General features: G+C 42.8%; 1 protein-coding gene across 1 annotated transcript in view; it reads left to right on the top strand.

The window, feature by feature from the left end:
- The first annotated feature begins 338 nt into the window (after positions 1-338).
- PIK3CG (phosphatidylinositol-4,5-bisphosphate 3-kinase catalytic subunit gamma) overlaps positions 339-21,988 on the top strand; it is a 30,600-nt gene continuing 8,950 nt past the window's right edge. Inside the window, exons 1-10 of the mRNA XM_036863674.1 lie at positions 339-415; positions 2,499-4,505; positions 7,609-7,674; positions 7,787-8,012; positions 9,466-9,569; positions 11,856-12,002; positions 13,404-13,494; positions 14,416-14,546; positions 15,526-15,637; positions 16,835-16,992. Coding sequence (XP_036719569.1) covers positions 2,511-4,505; positions 7,609-7,674; positions 7,787-8,012; positions 9,466-9,569; positions 11,856-12,002; positions 13,404-13,494; positions 14,416-14,546; positions 15,526-15,637; positions 16,835-16,992 — 3,030 coding nt within the window. The 5' untranslated portion in view covers positions 339-415; positions 2,499-2,510. The remainder of the gene's footprint in view (positions 416-2,498; positions 4,506-7,608; positions 7,675-7,786; positions 8,013-9,465; positions 9,570-11,855; positions 12,003-13,403; positions 13,495-14,415; positions 14,547-15,525; positions 15,638-16,834; positions 16,993-21,988) is intronic.

Here is a 21,988-nt window from a genome sequence, read left to right on the forward strand (position 1 = left end):
TTTCCTTCTACTGAGAACCAGCCAGAAAAACATTTCGTGTGTTTATGTCTCATGAATGTATTTTTGGTTTAGATCTATGTCATTTTAACTCATTTCCACTCTCACACTTTTTACAAAATTAGTTCGAAGAGTAAAAAATATATAGTCAACTTAGCTCACATTCGTGCTGGGCTCTCTGTGTGTGCTTTAACAGGAAATGCATTTCTGACACTTTTTAAATGAGCAATCACACGTATAATCAACTTGGTTAAAACTTCCTTCCTGGTAACTGCAACACTTCCTCTGCATCTGGATATGAAGGGAGACCCAGAAAAGCGGAAGAGTTTAGAAGCACACTGGGTAGGTTTGAATTTGTTTTGTTTTCAGAAATTAAACAAATGATCCTTCAACATCATCACCTCCGCTGCTTTATCAGGTATTGCTTCCTTCTATTTTTTGCCCTTTGTTGGGTCTGACTCAGAATAGTGACACTTCCTTCTCAGCCAGGAGATTTTTATGTGGAACTGTTGTCGCTCATCTGATGATACTGCCACTGAATGTCTGTTTCATTGTCTAGTCCAACCCGTGTGTGTGGATATCCACAAGGTTCCGGCAATAGCTTTGCAGGTGCATCAGTCCTTTTTTGTTTTTGTTGGGGAGGAAGAGGGAGGGCACGGGGGGCTGTGTCAGCAGCCTTCACGTTCTTACAAGTGCACTCTTCGCGATTAGTGTACTGAACGGTGTTTCTAACATCTTCTCGTAAAAGGAGAAAGCTTCACAGCCTCAACCATGAAGGAAAGCAGTGAGTATTGAGTCAGCCAGTTTTCTTCTGCACCTCGTATCTTGTAAGTCTATTTGATGTCGTGGAGGCAGAAGTGATTGTTGTGTATTTGCATGTTGCCTAAATTTGGACCTATTTTATTTCAAGTTAGTGCCAATATTCACATAACTTACAGTTCTCTTCTTTGTTATTCTGTAAAGTAGCAAAGGAGCAAATAGTGAAGGTCTTAAGCTGTAAGAGACAGTCCTTTGGGACAGTTGATTTCATGTATTTACTAAGTGTAACTTCGTAATATTTTAAGAGAGGGACTGCTGAATTTAAAAGTAAGTTTAAGTCGAGTACAGAAGTTTGGATCTAATGAAACCTGCCTTTCTTACCCTTTAATCAAACTCTCCTTTCTGGTATGTGTCAAATGCTCCACTATTTCTTAAGGAAATAAGTACTTATGAGTGTCACTAACATTAGTCCTTTAAGAAGTAAATAATATTTTCTGAAACATTAATTTTTGTTTCACTAGTTGATTCTTATTTAGAACATCTTACAAAATATTAAAGGATACTAAATAGTAAAGTCAAAATACCTTATTCATATTTCAATTTTAAGATGTTTAGCATTTCAGTCATTATTTGAGGAGTTTCTTACTGCAATAAGCCACATTTATACTTAAATGCTTTGTGAAGGTAGAGTGGATAAATTGTTGAGAACAAATTGGTGAATTCTCGTTATAGATATGAAAATATTAGAGCAAAAAGAAGTTAAATAATCGATTGGGGCCCAAAAGCAGGTCCTTCCTTCCATCCTGTGGCTTGTCCAGAGGCAGATGGGATGAGTTGGTACAAAGTTAAAATTACCTGAATGTTCATATTTGGAGAGTACAGCCCTGGGGATTCCCCTAAGATACTGCCCTAACAGAGTAATGACAGCCACTATACTTACACATTTCATGATTCAGTTTTAAATATCTGCAAATACTCTTGAGTGCAACTTCACCAATTCTGATCTTTCTGAGTTTTATCAATGAAATGACTACCTCTCCTAACAAGAAAGAAAAAAAATGAAAAGAAAACAAAAACAGGAAGTTGACTAGGGAGCAGATACCTGATCCAGAAAGTTTGAAAAGGGACCGTGAGGCCAGTTGGGTAAGGTGTCTGGGTCCCCCAGGAGACAAATGAGACTAAACGAAGAGGAAATAAGTCAAAGGCCTATTTTCAGAGGGGGTTTTTCAGCACCTCACATTGCACCTTATAAACCAGGACATGATCCTTTAACTGGATAATTTGATTCATGCATGCGCTTCAGTATGCTTAACAACAGTTACCACTTAGAACTACTGCAGTAGGTCAGACACAGTGCTAGATCAGTGCTTTACCTCTCTCTTTTAAAATTCAATTTTCAAACAAAATGAAAGCAGAGAGAATGATTAATGAATCCCCATCTACCCATGGCCCATACTCAACAAGTATATTACCTTATTTAACTCTCACCTTACTTACCCCTCTGAGGTATTGCTAACCCCATTTGACAGATAGGAAACAGGCTCAGAGATTATTTAAAGGGCTCATGCCCCAGATTCTAAGTGGCGGGGGCCAGGATTCCTGGGCCCCGACTCCAAAGCCCCGGTATCCTCGCGCGCACGTCCTTGTCATTTGTCTACACCTTCTCCTTCTGCCAGCTCGCGGGAAACCATTAAGGGCAAGTGCCTGCCCTGTGACCGAGCCCTCTGTTTCTCCGCTCCCAGGTCGCAGAGGGCATGGAGCTGGAGAGCCATGAACAGCACGTGGTGCTGAGAGAGGACAACCGCCGCAGGCGCCGGAGGATGAAGCCGCGCAGCGCGGCGGCCAGCCTGTCCTCCATGGAGCTCATCCCCATTGAGTTTGTGCTGCCCACCAGCCAGCGCAACACCAAGACCCCCGAAACGGCGCTGCTGCACGTGGCTGGCCACGGCAACGTGGAGCAGATGAAGGCCCAGGTGTGGCTGCGTGCGCTGGAGACCAGCGTGGCCGCCGACTTCTACCACCGGCTCAGCCCCGACCACTTCCTCCTGCTCTACCAGAAGAAGGGGCAGTGGTACGAGATCTACGACAAGTACCAGGTGGTGCAGACCCTGGACTGCCTGCGCTACTGGAAAGTGCTGCACCGGAGCCCCGGGCAGATCCACGTGGTGCAGAGGCTCGCGCCCTCCGAGGAGACGCTGGCCTTCCAGCGCCAGCTCACGGCCCTCATTGGCTACGACGTCACCGACGTCAGCAACGTGCACGACGACGAGCTGGAGTTCACGCGCCGCCGCCTGGTGACCCCGCGCATGGCCGAGGTGGCCGGCCGCGACCCCAAGCTCTACGCCATGCACCCCTGGGTGACGTCCAAGCCCCTCCCCGAGTACCTGCTGAAGAAGATCACCAACAACTACATCTTCATTGTCATTCATCGCAGCACCACCAGCCAGACCATCAAGGTCTCGGCCGATGACACCCCGGGCACCATCCTCCAGAGCTTCTTTACCAAGATGGCCAAGAAGAAGTCCCTGATGGATATCCCTGAAAGCCAGAACGAACGGGACTTTGTGCTGCGCGTCTGTGGCCGGGATGAGTACCTGGTGGGTGAGACGCCCATCAAAAACTTCCAGTGGGTGAGGCAGTGCCTCAAGAATGGGGAAGAGATTCACCTGGTGCTTGACGCTCCGCCGGACCCAGCCCTGGACGAGGTGAGGAAGGAAGAGTGGCCGCTGGTGGACGACTGCACGGGGGTCACCGGCTACCATGAGCAGCTGACCATCCACGGGAAGGACCACGAGAGCGTGTTCACCGTGTCCCTGTGGGACTGTGACCGCAAGTTCAGGGTAAAAATCAGAGGCATCGATATCCCCGTCCTGCCCCGGAACGCGGACCTCACGGTTTTTGTGGAGGCAAACATCCAGTATGGGCAGCAAGTCCTTTGCCAAAGGAGAACCAGCCCCAAACCCTTCACGGAGGAGGTGCTCTGGAATGTGTGGCTTGAGTTCAGCATCAAGATCAAAGACTTGCCCAAAGGGGCTCTGCTGAACCTCCAGATCTACTGCGGCAAAGCTCCAGCTCTGTCCGGTAAGGCCTCTGCGGAGGCTCCCGCTCCCGAGTCCAGAGGCAAAGCTCAGCTTCTGTATTACGTGAACCTGCTGCTGATAGACCACCGGTTCCTCCTGCGCCACGGGGAGTACGTGCTCCACATGTGGCAGCTATCCGGGAAGGCGGAAGACCAAGGCAGCTTCAATGCCGACAAGCTCACGTCGGCCACCAACCCGGACAAGGAGAACTCAATGTCCATCTCCATCCTTCTGGACAATTACTGTCACCCCATAGCCTTGCCTAAGCATCGGCCCACCCCTGACCCGGAAGGGGACCGGGTTCGAGCAGAAATGCCCAATCAGCTTCGGAAGCAGCTAGAGGCGATCATAGCCACTGATCCGCTTAACCCTCTCACAGCCGAAGACAAAGAGCTGCTCTGGCATTTCAGATATGAAAGTCTGAAGGATCCCAAAGCGTATCCTAAGCTCTTTAGCTCAGTGAAATGGGGACAGCAAGAAATTGTGGCCAAAACATATCAGCTGTTAGCCAGAAGGGAGGTCTGGGATCAAAGTGCTTTGGATGTTGGATTAACAATGCAACTCCTGGACTGCAACTTTTCGGATGAAAACGTAAGAGCCATTGCAGTTCAGAAACTGGAGAGCTTGGAGGACGATGACGTGCTACATTACCTGCTCCAGCTGGTCCAGGTAGGGGATGCACTCGCCTCAAGGGATTTATCTGCATATGCACAGGTGCCCCATTCAGCTGTCTTCCAACGCCCCTTGTCCAGAGAGTCACGATCAGTCAAAGGAGAGCTAATGAAACTACCTCAGAAAGTAGTAAACTCTTCCATTTACTTTTTTACTGTCTTTGAGGGCTTGTTGACAAGCATTTTGGTGACATTAATATTTCTGCTTTTTAGGAGAACCATTCCCGTGGGAATACTTTGTTCTCATTTACTGTATCAATGATAGACTTGACTTATCGAATGCTCCCTTGTGCCAAGGCTCCAGGTGATCTACATGATTTTCGTGTATTATCACATTTAACTCTCCCAACAACGATGACAGAGGTCAAGTTAATATTTGCATTTTATATATCAGGAAACTGAGGCACAGAGAGGCTAAGTAATGTGCCCAAGGTCACATACTTTGAAAGACAAATTCAAACCCAGGAGGTCTGACTCCTGGCCCCTGCTCTTTTCACTGAGTCCCAATATCTGGCATCAACCCAGCAGTGTCAGGATAGTGTGTCCTAGAGGAAAAACATCATACTCTCTGATTGTATTTGTCACAATTCGTAGAGTAACATCTCATATCTGGATGGGACCTTGAAAGCCCCTCTCTTTAGACAGGTCTGGTACTGTGTGTCCACTCCTCTTCACATGCCTTTCCCTGGGGTCCAGAGAGGCTAAATCATTTGCTAAACCCTTGACTAAATCAAGGGTTTCCTTAGGACGTTAAAGAAAGGAGGAAGCGTTCTCTTGCTCACGGTAGCCATTCTCAAATTATATTGTGTTGCTTGACAAGGAAGAGGAAGGAAAGGACTTGGAAGGGAATTCTATTTTAGATAGCAGAAGTGTTCATTCATTAATTCAACAACAGAGACTGAATGCTTCCTCAGTTCTGGTTGCTGGATGTAGAGCAGTGATCAAAACAGGGCTGGACTCTGCCCTAGTGTAGCTTGTGGTGCATGAAGACTGATACCAAATGAGTACACATACAGGCAGGTATTGAGTAACATGTTGTGACAGACACTTTGGGGAAAAGCTACAGAGTGTTATGAGAAAAGAGTCAGGGGTTCTGGGGACACTTGATTTAGATTGAAGAAGCCAGGGACAGTTCTGAGTAGGTGATGTTTGATCTGAGATGGTTAGGATTAGCCAGGCTGACTGGTGGACACCAAACTATCTAATCATTATCTATATTTATAGGAAGTTTCTGAAGTTTTCTGATGCGAATTTTGGATACTCTCAACTTTGAATCTTCACCTTCCCATTAGGCAGATACTTGAAACATTATATTTGGCCTTTGCTTTCATCTATCAAATATAACCGATGTTTTTCTCTGCCATGAGTTCAGAGGCTCGCATAAACACTAATGAAAATTTTAGAAAAATCAAAGTATCCTCAGTTTTCTAGCTCTCCATAACAAAAAGAACATAAAACAAATTTGCATGAGATCTGTTCCAAGTCCCAAGGCTATCATGAATTATTTTACATTGTCATTTTCACAAGTAAACTTTGCAGAGTTGGAAAATGAATAGTGTTCTTCTTGGAAATGTTTAAATGAAAGAGCTCAATAAGTAATATTAACATTGAATCTGTGGTCCTAAATTTGAAGAAGAGTAGTCATTTGTAAAACTATTTGAGACACTGCAGATATGGCCAAATGACTCATTCATTCCTAATTAAAATGGTCTCCTGGTTGAGATCTTCATGGTCTTTACAGAAGTGAAACACGAAGAATGTCAAAAAGACTCACGTTTGGGTTAGAAACTTAACATTTCTGAAGTGACTACTGGTGGTTAAATAACCACAGTCTCAGAATTAAGATCTTAGCTGCAACTACTGTGGCACCAATTAGAGCACACCCCATCTTTGAAAGCATGGGGAGAATTGAAATATTATCAAGTCAGTATTGTTCTGATCATTTCCAAACTGAAAAACCAGAGTAAGGATTGGAAATCATACCAAAAAGCCCCCAGGCCCTAAAACATAAAGTGGAATGGGAATATCTCTTATTTCTTAGGAAAAAAAGGATAGACTGTATCTATTTATAAAGGAGATACTCTGAGATATTTAATTTTAAACCTCTCTTTATGCTTATACATGACATCTAGCCTATAATTTTATATGTGCATGTCTAATAATCAAACAATTTTTGTTAGTCTTACTGCTTTTAAAATTATGAACTATTGCAGACTTGCAGAAAAGCAGAGAATGGTGTAACAAATATCCATGCACCCACCAGAATTTAATTATTTTTTATGTTTTATTTTTAATTGGCTAGGCTGCAGCGGGCAGGGGCGGGGGGCGGGGTGTGGGGGGGGGGCAGCCACCCACCTGGGCCCTGTTTTTGGTCCAGCCCCTATTTTTCACTTGTCATTGGTTCTTTTTCCTCAGTCACAGAGCTGCCACCTATATGAATATCTCTGTTATTAGCCAAGCGATGTGAAAACTACTAAACACTGCTGACCCTGAGGAACCAGATAAAACAAGAGATTTTCAGACAAATAGCCCTGTATACACTGCATCATGGCAGGGAGTAATGACCATTCAGTTGCCGTAAGATCCTGGGAGGCAGCACAGTGACTTGCCAGTGAGAGGCCAACCACACAACTTGAGCAGAAGAGAAGCTATAGGATTTTTAGGATCTTCACATCTAACAAACATTTCTCTCCCTGCATGTACAATATCCCCACTGTCTATTTTCTTTCCAACAACCTTTCTTCCCTTCCACTTTTATAGATGTGTTATAGCCATCTCCATCTTTCCCTTCTATCTTTCCAACAAATCAGGTAAGCCTTCATGGGAACAAAAGCCCTCACCTCTTCATCTCTGAAGTCATCAAAAGCACGTGATTGTGAGTCAAGAGTTCTGGCTTCTAATCCTGGTCCTTCAGCGAGTGGTTCACCCTGGCCCAAACTGTCCTTGAAAAGAAAGGATTGAACTTAAGTGACTGCTCAGATTCTCGTCGCCCTATCCCTACAAACCCACTAAGGCAGAGCACCAGTTTTTCTCCATTTCCTGTTTCCCGATTAATCAATGGAGAATGCAATCCCACAAATGCCAATGTGTTCTTCCTTTAGGCTGTGAAGTTTGAACCATACCATGACAGTGCCCTTGCCAGATTTCTGCTGAAGCGTGGCTTGAGAGTAAGTACTTCCATTTTGATAAGAGCGTGACATTTAAAAAGTTACAGAGAATTGGCTGATAGATCTAGAGCATTAGTCATAATGGTGGCAACCTTCTTGTTTTCACCCTCAGAACAAACGAATTGGTCACTTCTTATTTTGGTTCTTGAGAAGTGAGATCGCCCAGTCCAGACACTATCAGCAGAGGTTTGCAGTGATCCTGGAAGCCTATCTGAGGGGCTGTGGCACGGCCATGCTACGCGACTTCACTCAGCAAGTCCAAGTAATTGACATGCTACAAAAGGTCACCATTGATATTAAATCGCTCTCTGCTGAAAAGTATGATGTCAGCTCCCAAGGTACAGTGGCTCTGTTCTCTTGGTTCTCTTTCCAAATGCCTTTGTCTCCAAATGCCATCGCTCCTGTGATCCTTCTTCCTTCTGGAAGGCAAGTCGCACCTTCCTCAAGGTGGCCAAGAATACATTTTTTAATCTTCTGTCTTCATGGAGTAAGCAAATTTAAAGTTCTCCCTTTACAAGTTAATATTTTTTAAAACTACATATATTTTTTCATGATGAATGTATGATAATAGATGTTAAACTCGTTGAAAACTTAAAACAGCATTATGCAGATGTAAGATGTATTTTTTAAGAGCAACTGTGCACACACACAAAAAAGATTAGTTATTTCCAAATATCCTTTCTTCACCATCTCTCAATACATGCATCTAATTTTCAAGTCCTCAGTCTTTTAAAGTAATGAATTATTGAGAAGTTATTTTAAATTTTTTGTATATATGTATACATATACACCATATATAGCTATATGTACATATATATGTTTATATATATGTACTTCCTATAAAAACATATATATCACCTCCTCTGTGTTCCAATGTTGTCTTCTTATCCCTAAGAAATCCTGTCCCTCAGCCCCTGCTTTAGGAAAATTAATCACTCTTTATCTGTATTCCCATAGGTTTTGGTTGATACTACATTAAATTAAAGTCATTAACACATCTTTCTGGTCTATTAAACTGTATGAGCCTTGAAGCTAGGAATTATCTCTTATTCACGCTTGTATATCTCAATCCACCACTATGGCTCATAATGGACACTCACAAACATACTCAGAGAGTATTTTAAACTTCTGGATATTTTGATTTGCCATTTTTGCCTTTGAATCTTTTCCAATAAACCAATAATGGTCTCTTCTAAAAATAATAATGGTAATAATAATCTTGCTTTTATTTTTATTGTAAGAAAGAAAGAGCAACGTTTGTACCAGCCTCCAGTCTGTCTGGTACCCAGGCAGTAATTTTTTATTTATGTATTTTGCCTTCACAATTTTGAGGCTGTCATATTGCCTCCACACAACCTAACTTCCTCTTCTGAAAAGAATTTCCCAAACCCTAACCGAATTCCATTTAACATGGTCTTACGATACCTGTTTCCCAAATCAGATGGCAGTTTAAAGCTTCACGCGTTGGAGAGAAAACTACAGTAATTCCTTACCATTATCCATAAAGCATCCTTCTCCCTCTGACTGTCTGGGTATCCCATATATATTCAGATATTCCTGTCCCCTGTTGTAATGTGTGTACGTGGTTATGTTGCTCCCAGTAAGCCTGACTTATCCTGCCACCCTCAATGGTTAGTTCCTCAAAGACAGAAACCTACCCCCTCTTCTCCTGTTCCTCACCCTACCAAATATATAGAATGTTGTCAATACCTGCGGCCTCGGGAAATGTTAGAGATGATATTGGTAATTTCTTGAACTCACGTAACACTTGTGTGCGTTTGACAATTACAGTTATTTCCCAACTTAAGCAAAAGCTTGAAATCCTGCAGAATTTGAATCTCCCCCAAAGCTTCAGAGTTCCGTATGACCCTGGACTGAAAGCGGGAGCACTGGTGGTAGGTATCGCCTTGATGTCTCTCCATGGTCTCTATGTCGTGACGATGGCTCTGCCTGCTTTACTGGGCCTAGTGGATAAAAGCTGACGTTTATAGAGAGACAGGGAAGCTGGAAAGTCCCCAGATGGGCTTCCATCAAGCCCTTCCCTAATGGCTAGATACTAAAAACCTCAACACCAGTCAATCTTCCATCCATTGTGTTTTAAATCAGCTTTCTTGAGAAACCATTTGTATACAATAAAATGTATCCATTGCAAGTGTACAGTTCAAGGAGTTTTGCCAAACGTATACAACCATATAACCATCACCACAATCAAGATATAAAATATTTCCATAGAAATTTATAGAAAAAATTCTTTCATGTCCCTTTGCAGTTAGTCCTTTCCTCCTTCCATCCTCCATCCCAGATGACAGATCTGTCTTCTATCGTGTAATTTTGCCCTTTCTAGAATGTCATGAAGTGGAATCACACAGTATGTAGTTTTTGTATATGGATTCTTTTACTTAGCATAATGCTCTTAAGATCCATCCATGTTGCTGTGTGTCTCGGTGATCTGTCCCTTTTTATGACTGAGTAGTATTCCCTTGTATGGTTATACCACAGTTTGTTTTCCATTCACCTTTTGAGTAAATATTTAACTGTGAGATAGTTGGGTCAGATGGGACGTGTGTGTTTATAAGATACTGCCAAACTGGTTTTCCATTTTATAATGGCAACCGTGCCATTTTATATTCCCACCACAATGTATGCGAGCTCTGATTGTTCCACATCCTAGAGAACACTTGTTATCATCAGTCTTCTTAATTTGAGCCATTCAAATGGGTATGAAGTGGTACTTCACTGTTGTTTTTATTTGCATTTCCCTAGTGATGTTGAGCATCTTTTCATGTGCTTTTGAGAAGTTTCCATCTCTTTTGAGAAGTTTCTATTCATATCTTCCATCACTTTCAATTTAGGTTACCACCTTCTTCTTATTTATGAGTAATTTATATACTCTGGATACAAATCCTTTATCAGGTATATAGTTTACAAATATTTTCTCCCAGTCTGCGGCTTACCTTTTCATTTTCTTAGTAATGTATTTCGAAGAGCAGAAGGTTTTAATTCTGATTAAGTCCAATTTATCACTTTTTCTTTTATGCTTCATGAATTTCGTGTCCTAAGAAATATTTGCTTCATCCAGCGATTCTCAACCAGGGGTGAACCTCCACCTCCTCCACCAAGGGGTATTTGGTAATGTCCGGAGACATTTTTGATTGTTACAACTGGGAGAAGGCTACTAGCATCCAGTGGGTAGAGACCAGGAATGCTGCTAAATATCCTACAATACACAGGAGTGTCCCCGCTGCAACAAAAAATTATCCAGCCCAAAATGTCAGCAGTGCCAAAGTTGAGAAACACTGCCTAATTCAATGCAACAAATATTTTTTCCTAGAAGTTTTATAGTTTTAATGTCACATTTAAGTCTTTGATCCATGTTTAATTTTATATACAATTAGCAGCAAACTGGCTCTCTAGCAAAAGCACACACTATCCACTGTCCTTTTGAAGTTAGAAATTGGTAGGAATAATGATACATTAATACAGCTTCAAATTGTGTTTGGTTTTTTTTTTAAAGACCACGTCACATTTTTGATCCTTGGTGAATTCACTTTTGGCTAAAACTCCTAAGATTTTCTCTTTTCGAATGAGTGGCTGCTAAGCCACCTTTCTCCCACCTTGAATTTATTTTGACATATGGGGGTTTGGGGGAGGGGACAGGCATTGTGCCTGAGTGCTAGCGTCTCATCTATTGCTGTGAAATTTCATCTTGTTACATTTGGCCTGGAATTAGACTGCATCTGATTTTTGACAACCATTTTTAGACACTATGGTAGCAATAGAACTCTTTTTTTTTCAAACTAATTCTTAGAGGGAGGCCAGATATGTATAGACAAATAACAGCACAATTGCTCTTTGTTAGAGGGGACATGGAAGCACAAGAGTCCTACAGGAGGGGGGTATACAGAGGATGGGATATGCCACACCTCTTAGGCACCTCCACAGATGCTTGGGGTTCCTTGCAACACACTTTGAAAACCACTGGTTTAAGTGTTGTAACTTGCTCTCACTAGCATTTTTGGATTTGGTGAAAAAGCCTTCTGCATTTTTACCCGAATCATTGAAAATCCTTTTCCAACCGGGACTTTGCCCTAGGTGTTTACAGAGATGCTTTGCAAGAGGGTGTGCGCCTCCACAATGTGTCTTCAATTGTGTGTGGGAAACATGTGGCTGTTTTCTTACAGATTGAAAAATGTAAAGTGATGGCCTCCAAGAAAAAGCCCCTGTGGCTTGAGTTTAAATGTGCCGACCCTACAGCTCTGTCAAATGAAACAATTGGAATTATCTTTAAACACGGCGACGATCTGCGCCAGGACATGCTGATTTTACAGGTGTGCTGCTGTTAAGGAATTTTTTTCAGTTATCTGAAACGAGAATTCTGTACTAGATCTAAAGAAATGCCTTCTACTGACCCTGTTCCATTCTCCTATTTTGTATGATGAACAGTGATCAAAGATGACATAATAGAGTTTTCATTGGGGAATATAGCCGTGGACCATTAGATACGAAATCTAGTGAGTCTCACAGTTCTGTCCATTCCTGAGGAGATGCATACCCAGCATTCCCAAATAGCCAGATACACTTCCCTCCCCTAACCTCTTTCTTATACACCACATTCCTAGTGTGGTAACATGGAATAGAAACCTATTTACCCCCAAGTATCCACTTTATTCATATCCATAGACATAGCCAGACACTCTCAGATGCTCTCCTTAGATACATCACCTTTGGTACACATCCACATACACAAACTGAAGTGAATGATGTGATAGGAAGGAGGGAGAAGATGAACAGGTAGGTGATTGAAGAATTCATGCAGTTACGTAACAAGGGTGAACAGATTACTAGAACAGAAGATGGATGGTGAAGGTATCAATGTTGATCATTTTCATATTATCTAACATAGACTTTAGCTTTGCAGATTTGTAAAGTAATATTCTCTATACCCTAGTTCAATACTGTAGAAGTAACATAATTTCTAATATTTCATGTGATTTATTTAAAATAGGCAAACCATGGAATCTAAAGTATGATACAAATGAACTTATTTACAAAACAGAAATAGACTCACAGACATAGAGAACAAACTTATGGTTACCAAAGGGGAAAGGGTACAGGGGATAAATGAGGAGTTTGCAATTAACAGATACACACTACTATATATATAAAATAGATTAACAACAAGGACCTACTGTACAGCACAGGGAATTCTACTCAATATCTTGTAATAACCTATAATGGAAAAGAATCTGAAAAAGAATGGGAACAGTAATCATACCCACACTAGGGGGTTAATAAAAAAGGATCAACATAAAACAGTCCTCGGTGAATGTCAGCTATCATTATCATCGTTGTTATTGTTGCCTTGGTTGTAGCCCAAGAGTGCCTTATGGATAAAAATGTGTAAAGATGTTAGAGTGGAACTTTTTCTATTGTGGTAAAATACACGTAACTAGGAACATTTGAATAATAGATAAATCATGGCTAAAACCTACCCCCAGAGAAATCCAACTATTCTCTTCCCCAAGGTGCCTCTCAGGGACCAAAATTAACAGGCTCCCAAGGAAGGGAAACATTAGAGTACCAGGTTGATAAATAAAAGTACATTTGTTACTTACAATATTTTATGTTCACTTCAATATTTTGTGTTACCAGAGAAGACTGTTGTTGTTTTTAACAGAGAAGAATAATACATATTTATAATGGAAACGTTTTTGTGTTTTGATGCCCAGATTCTACGAATCATGGAGTCCATTTGGGAGACTGAATCTTTGGATCTGTGCCTCCTGCCATATGGTTGCATTTCAACTGGCGACAAAATAGGTACGTGGGGACCTCAGAAGATGAATATACTGCTTAGCTCATTTTAAAAGACTGCCATCCCATGGGACTTCCCTGGCAGTCCAGTGGTTAAGACTCTGCACTTCCACTGCAGGGGGCACAGGTTCGATCCCTGGTCGAGGAACTAAGATCCCACATGCCAAGCGGCCATCATCCCTTCAGTGTAGGCATTTAATAACAGAAAATTTACAATCATAATCCATATAAAAAGGAAGATGTTCCAAGGCTGGTGCATGTGACTCAGTTTAATACGGACATGTTGAAAATATATGAATGCATGATTCAACTCCTTGTGACTGACTGTACATGGAAATGATTTTAGTGAGAACTTGTTCCTTCCTCTTTACTTCTCCACCACTAAACTTTCACTCGTTTCATTGCACAGTAAACTTCTCTCTCACAAATAACATTTAAAAGTAGATGGAAAGATCTGTCACTGGTTTCACAGTCCCAGACTTTACATTATCAAAGCTATTACATACTCTCCTCTTAGGTGCTTTTACAGACATTTCACATTTTAATTTCAATCAAACAGATTTTTAGCCAAGTTTCCAATTTGAGAAGTAGAGAACATCATTCCCATTTGACCCTGGAATTTAAAAAAGGAAAAGGCAAAGGTTGCCAAGGGAAGAAGGATGTGTTTGGCACATTAATGCTTTTGCTTATTCAAAAGCAACCCTTTCCTCTTTTCATTCACGGATAGTGAAAACAGGTCCCACACAACTTCCCTATCTGCCTCCTTTTCTTTCTCTTCCTCCTAAGAAAACCACCAGCACGAACCTGGAAAATAACCCTGTGGTTAAGAAAGCTCTCTGCCCTCCACTCAACAAAGACACAGCCATTCCTCCTCTGGGTCAGGCACTCAGCCCCAGTTCACATCAGACTCTGTGCATCTTCCTGCAGGAATGATCGAGATCGTGAAAGACGCCACGACGATCGCCAAAATTCAGCAAAGCACAGTGGGCAACACGGGCGCCTTTAAAGATGAAGTCCTGAATCACTGGCTCAAAGAAAAATGCCCTATTGAAGAAAAGGTGGGCTCCTGTTTCTCCCCAGTCTGAAGGCTCTTGACAAGTTATCATGATACAGCAGAATAATGACATGTTTTTAAGGGGTCTACCAGTGCCAGGTCTCCTGACTCACTGGTGAAGCACCTTCCTCCTGAGCTCCTGGGGGCTTAAGCGCTTTCCCCTGGTGACACAGCAGATCTGTGCAAAACAGAGGTGCTCACTCAGACCTCGCTGAGCATTTGCTTCTCCTTTGATTATCAGGCCTGCTTTGCATAAAATTTGGTTCTGGGAAATAACTTGTTAGCATTTTTTATGACCATCTATTTCTGTCGTTCAGCAGAAAAACTTAGTTACCACAGATAAACTCTTTACTACCTGGAAACACTACAGACCCTAAAAAGTAATTTATAATTTACCACTGCACCCTAATCTAAATGGTAAATTATGGATGCTCAAAATGTCACTTCCATTCCTCGGAAGTGCATCCGCTGAGTCCTTCACAAGCTGTTCAGCTGCTGGTTAAAATGCTGTTGTAGAGGATTAGCACTTCTCACTTGCGTGGGTAGCAGTCTTTCGGGGAGGAAATATAATTAGTAGCATTTATTAGTCTGTTAAAATGTGGATTTGTGAACCCGTGTGTACTTTTAAGTGGTCACAAGCAAAACATATGTTCACCAACGAAGGAGGAATCATTACAGGTTCTGTACTGGCGTTGGCAAATGATGCATGGAAAGGCAGTGAACCCTTTGATTAAATTACTGTTGTCCTTTGACTGTTGTTTCCTCCTCATGCTACTGTGATTCATTGTATCTTCACCTAAAATGTAAGTAGAGCAATGAGGAAGTTGGCTCCTAATAGATAGAACATTAATGATGTCAGGTACCACTAACTTGCTCTCTGAAAATGATTCCCAGAACAGTGTCTTTTTGGGAGTCCTTTGTAATAGATTCACGCTGCTCTTTGTAGTTAGGACACAACTAATATTTGGTTGCATTTTAACTAGTTTCAGGCAGCGGTGGAGAGATTCGTTTATTCCTGTGCTGGCTACTGTGTGGCAACCTTTGTCCTTGGAATAGGTGACAGACACAATGACAATATTATGATCTCAGAGACAGGTGAGTTTATTTTTTATAGAGTAATGTTTTTTGATTGTGGTAAAATATGCATAATATAAAATTTACCATTTTAACCAGTTTTAAGTGTGTACTCTAGTGGCATTAACTGCACTCACATTGTTGTACAACCATCACCACCATCCATCTTCAGAACTTTTTCATCTTCCCCGATGGGACCTCTGGACCCATTAAACACTAACCCCCCCACCCCTCCCTTCCCCAGCACAGAGTAATTGTTACATGGAGCTCAAGGTTGGAGCAAAGATCTAGAGGTCATTATTGTGTAGGGACACAGAGGCTGTGATCACCCTACAGAGGACCCAGGAGTGAGTAACAGAAGAAGATGCAGCAAAGGAGAATTAAGAAGGGCAAGCCAGACGGGAGCTAGAAAGCTAGGAAGGTGGGCGTGATCAACAGTGTCAGATGGTGCAGAGAAGCAACAAAAAGAGTCACCTTTTTTCGATACCCTTCAATCTGAAATGCCATCCCTTCCTCACCTACTGCTCCTCGCTGGGTCACTGTCCTCTCTGACAGTGGTCAGTATTGGCTGCATACCGTGACATTTTCCTCTAAGAAGTCTGGACCAATTTAAGAGTAGAGTCTGGAAAAAACACCATATCGAGGTAAATCGCTAACTCTCTGTGGGAATCAAGAGATAATGCATTTATGGATCATTCATATGATAGAGAGCTCTGTAAATGAGAAGAGAGGAAGGGAATTGCGGTGCTGATGGTGAAATTGACCCAAAGGAGATGCAAAATGATTTCTTTCTAGCCTGCTACTCAAAAATAAAAGGTGACTGCGCCTCCCCCAAACAGAGTGAAACAGTCTCTCCTGAGTTACATAAAGCGCATAAGAGAGTCCTGGGCATAATGATGACATATAAGCCAGAGAGTTTTGATTTATATTTGTAAGAATAATTCTGAGACAAGAATTTTTTTAATGGCATTTGGCTGTCATTGAAAGAACACCAGAAGGATATCAAAACTACGCTTGTTTCAAAGAGTGCTTTGTGGCTACTACTACACACACCTGCTAAGACAAAATACATCACAAGCAGAGAGTAAAAATAGCTCTCTCACCCAAGATAGCTCATTTTCAGGCAACTTCAAAATATTTCAAGAAATGAACAAACCAGGGTGTTGTTTGCAAGTGCTGATGCCAGTATAATGACGTCAGACATTTTCTTCTCTTAAGGAAATCTGTTTCATATTGACTTTGGGCACATTCTTGGGAATTACAAAAGTTTCCTGGGCATTAATAAAGAGAGAGTGCCATTTGTGCTAACTCCAGACTTCCTGTTTGTGATGGGGACTTCTGGAAAGAAGACAAGTCTACACTTCCAGAAATTTCAGGTAATTGGCCTCCCTCTCGACCACCTGCTGGGAACATCAACCAGATGGTGCCTGCAGCCCTCACCTGTCACTTCGCTTTGATGCTCCTCTCGCCTCTGCCCACCCGCTTCTGGTGTGACCCACCCCCTCCCCCCAGTCGCCTCTGTTCCTTCCCCAAGTGCAAAATGATGCTTCTCAGTAAGCCCCTCTCCTAAAACCAGACAGCAAATACAAGCATTCCATAATCAGTGAGACTGGAGAACACAGAACAGCAGGATGACACTGCCCTGAAGACAGGGCTTTAAGGAAGAGCACCTGGCAGGCAGGTTTAGCCTTTGAATATTTACCTAATCAAGACGTTGCCTAGAAGATGCAAATTTTACATGTATTTTTCAGGACTCGCCAATGATGGTGAGCTTCTCTTGATTTTTGCTACAGGTGTGTTTTTATCAGTTACTAGCACAGGAAATTCTTGCTTGTCTCTTTTTGTAAAGGAGGGTCCCTTCTCTCATTTGAAACCTTGTCAGCTCAACTACAGGTTGTCCTGAGAGCTCCGGCTTGTCCCACTTCACCTGTCTACCGGCCCCTCCATGGGTCTCCCAGCTCCCTGGGGGGGTGTCCACGTTCGGCTTTCCCTTTCTATTCCTTCCTGGTCTACATTCACTTTTGACTATCAAATGGTATTTCAAATACCCAAGGAGTAAAATGTTCACTCTTGCAAATTTAATAACTGTGAATGAACATAACTCAGAAAAGTCGTCATTGCTACTGCAGTATACCTATTTTAGAGCCATACAAACACAAAACAGATCAGTAGAGGCAACAAGTGATTACTTTATGTGCACATTTGTCTCAGGCTCCCTTTAAATAGCCCCCTCCCTTAGCGCCTCCGAAACATGGTTTGATTTGTACCAGCATTTCAGGACTGACTCTTCCTCCTGAGTGTCTACTTGAGGACCATGTTGACCTTGAGAGATGACATGGGCCTTGACGTTCAGTGGAACAGGAACTGGGATGTATTGTTTTGAAACCTTTCTGTGCTTGTTTGTTCTCCTGGCTGATTTTCGATGTGGTGGTTACCAGACTTCCCCTCCCACAGCTCCAGGGGTGGTTGTCAGAGAAACTGAGATCTCTGTGGCCAGATGGTCTTAGGATTTTTAGTGTGTTTTTCTGCGTAAACTCAACTGGGTTTCAGACTATTTCCAGGGATTTGACACATTTCAGTCCTGTTTTTCTTTAAGGTTAAAAGTCACATATTGCGACAATTTCCTGGAAGAGAAAAATGGTTACACACACACACACACACACACACACACACACACACAAACCTGGAAGAGTTACCATTTAAAGGGGAGGCGGGAAATACTAAATTCTCCTCTCTTGGAGGTGGGGTTCATCTCCTTTGAACAAACACAGCAGCAATAGTGCCATTTGAACACTCAGGCAGACACGAGGTCTTTTTGGCCAGTGGTTTTCTCCAGAATGACTGCCCATCTGTCCTGCTGTTGACAACATTCCCATAGACCCTATAATACCCGTGTCACCCCTAAAACCCCAGCAGTACTTCTCCTGTAGTCTTTTTTGTTGTCGTTTTAAGTTTCAAAATATTCTTTAATGAAAAGATTGGGGTTCGGAGAGGCCCCCCAGAGGTTGCCTCCCCATCTGGGCAGCTTCCACCCAAAGCAACAACTCTTTGCAGGGAGTCTGTCCTCTCCGTCTGGGAGCATGTCTCCATCCTTTTTGTGACCAAAGCTTGTTTCTTGAGCATTTAGAACCTCTTTCATTAAAGCAACATCTAGGCAGCATGTGTACTGCCAAAAACACACCTTGGTAAATTTTATTGTACTTATATACGTCTATGTTTTGCAGTGTTGGCATACTCTTTGATTGAATGTATGCACTTTAGCCTTAAACACAGATCAGCCTGGCATTGTAGTTGAAAGGATGGGCTTTGGAGCAGATCAACTTGAGCTTGAATCCTGGCTCTGCTGCTTAATCACTATGGATGTGATGCAAATTGCTTATCCTTTCAGAACCTTGGTTTCCTCATCTGTGCAGTGGGAATTCTAAGGCCCACCTCATGTGGGGTTTTTTTTAGGGATTATTTATGTGAAATATGTAGAAAGCTTGGCCTAGTGCCTAGTCCACAGCAGGAACTCAATCAACAGAGCCGCCATTGTCATATCCATCACAGGGGGTCCTCGAACTTTGAAAACTTTTAGGCTGAGAAGCCCTCTATGAAATGAGATCTCAAGCAGATCTGTAATACATAAAACACAACGAAGTAGCATTGTTCCCGTTGAAGAGCAAGTGAGGGGTTCAGGCTCTTTCTCCCCCACCTGCCCCCTTATCTGCTCGTCTCCCAGCCTTTCCCACCCTCCTCAGTCACATCAGGAAAAAGGCTGAACACATATACATATATGTGTACAGTGCTACATCTGCAGAATTTCTAAAGTTTCCAGCTTGACAAAGATGAGCAGCGAGTTTTTTCATCTTTTGACTCAGACCTGCTGAGAGTTTTTTGTTTTTTTTTTTTTACATACTACTAAGCCTTCCAGAAGATATTCTATTTCTTCGTCTTGTGCTCTCTTATTGAGATGAAGTCCTTCAAGGTCAGGGAGCACGTCTCTCAACTCTCTAAATAGCCTCCCAGGATCTTGTATAACAAAGCTGCCATTTCTAGGTAGGCTGGAAGATGCTGTATATATTTACATTTTGAATGAAAGGTAATCCTCGTTTCCAGCAAATCGCTGATTTTGCATTGATCAGGTTCATGAATGCACGCAACACGTTTGAATCACCTGTTGGGAAGGGTGGAGAAGAGCTGGCCCACTTTTTGTTGAGCATGAGGGCAGCCTTCTCCACAAAGACTTAAAAACCTACCCAGCTCGTGGCAAGAGGACGGAGTCAGGGGAACTGAAAGAGGAAAGTGTGACTCTGTCCCACCTCCCTCTTCTTTCCAAGACAGCTCGTTTAGCCTAGGACCAGATTCATGAGCTATTTCTAAAGAGGGCGGAGTTCACAAACAAGCCATAATAAGACAAAAACTCACAAAACCAAAGCCTACTATTGGAACCCAAGATTATCTGTCTGCCCTTGGAGCAGCATCCTACACACAGGGTGCTAAACAGATATATCGCAATGATGATGATTTTGATAAATCAATTCTCTATAGAAAAAAAAATCTCTCCCTTACTAAAGAGAGAAGACATTAAACAGTGGTTTTCCCACTGGTACTGTATTTTAGAACCACTTTATTTGAAATGTCCCTGAACGATTATAGAACATACATGCAAATACATTGATATCACTGGCAAATGAAATGTGGCTTCTCATTTACTTTTATGTAAGAACGTGGGGGTTTTTTTTCCCCTCAATTTTAAAAGTAGCAAATGTTTCCTTAAAAAACAAAGCCAGCAAAGTATTAAAAATATCAGGATATAAAATACCCACTATCCCACCTTCCAAAAATAACACTGTCAACATTTTAGTGGTTTTCCTTCATTCTGTAAATATTTGGTCTTTTACCTAAATAAGCTCTTTCATCAATGGTATCATTGTAGCTTTAAATGTTTCAAACTCTGTACTTCTCAGTTGTCGTTTTGATTAGGAAAGGAATGAAGAGGGGACATCATAATTGGAAAAACTCTGAATTTGAGTTTGGATCTGACTTCTAATCCCATTTCAACCACTATCACCTTAAAGACCAAATGAATCAGAATTTGGTTAAAAACTGAACTTAAGCAGCAGACACAATGTTACTCCCTTACTTTAAACCATTTAGTGGCTTGTCATCTCATTTTGAATCATATCTGAACACCTAAGCTCGCCCTACAAGCCCCTGCCCCCTCTAGCCTCTCCCCAGGGCACCAGCCTTCCTTCTCTCACTGGGTCAGGGCGGCCTTCCTCTGCACCTGCCCCCAGTCCGGGCCTCCTCCCTGGAACGCCCTTCACTGCGCTCTGCTCAAATGTCATCCCTCAGAGCCGTCTTCTAGACGAGGCCCCTCGTGTTATCCTGGCCACAGCGCGCCGCGTGTTGCCTTCGGAGCATCCGTCACAGCAGGCAGTTCTCGGCACCACCTGCCGCTTGTCTCTCCCTTCCCAGAGGCAGCTCTGGGCAGCAGGGCCATGTCTGACCTGCATCCCGCACGTGGGTCCTGAGACCTAGGATGCCCTCAGTAGGTACCAGTCGGTAGAGGAGCAATTCCTGCCCCGGGGAGGAGATAAATGAGACGAGAGAACCCCTCTGGTTTCTTCCTTCCCCACAATACGTCGTATTCTGGGAGTTCATGAAGTGGTAACTCAGGCACAGACTGACAAGCTGCCATTGCACAGCTGTTAGTTAATAAGCCTTCAAGATGCGGTTAAATACCACACATCCAGAGAGGAAGTGAGCCTAATTATGAAATCTGATGTTTTGGTAAATAATACAGACCTGTAAGCATCATCTGGTGCCTAGCTGTATTTGTGTGGCGATTTCCTTAGTGACATAAACATTACTTTTTTTTCCCCAGTCAGAGCAGTAGTCATGCCGATGGGACACTCAGGATAAACCCATAGTGTACATTCAACATAGGACAGTTTGCAAGGAGTGTGAAACTTGGCCTTGTAGAAGCAAGCACGCATTTTGAAGATGTTCTTTGCACACAGTAGGAGCTAAGCAAATGTGTGTTGTCGGATGGAGCTGAAGAAATCCGGGGAGTCAAGTAACCTCTTCACGTACACAGCTCCGCACAGTAGGCGGCGATGAGCGTATTTAAAAGGCACTTGCCCCTAGATGTCACTCTTAAGGAGGGCTTGATAGGAGAGAAGTCTGGAGCCCCTACACGGTGTTGCTTTAATCTAGGAGGCCAGTTTCATCAGCCCCCCCGGGTCACCACCATGGGCAGTGTTGTCCCCAAGCCAGGGCGTCCCCAGGCCCCTCACCCAGCAGGCTCAGCCCTGCCCCCAGTCTCTACACAGAGTCCTGGGTCGGGTTTCTACGAACCTACATTCAGAGTTCATCTCTGCAGTGGTC

Source organism: Balaenoptera musculus, chromosome 9 (assembly GCF_009873245.2).
Source record: "Balaenoptera musculus isolate JJ_BM4_2016_0621 chromosome 9, mBalMus1.pri.v3, whole genome shotgun sequence".
Classification (NCBI taxonomy): domain Eukaryota; kingdom Metazoa; phylum Chordata; class Mammalia; order Artiodactyla; family Balaenopteridae; genus Balaenoptera; species Balaenoptera musculus.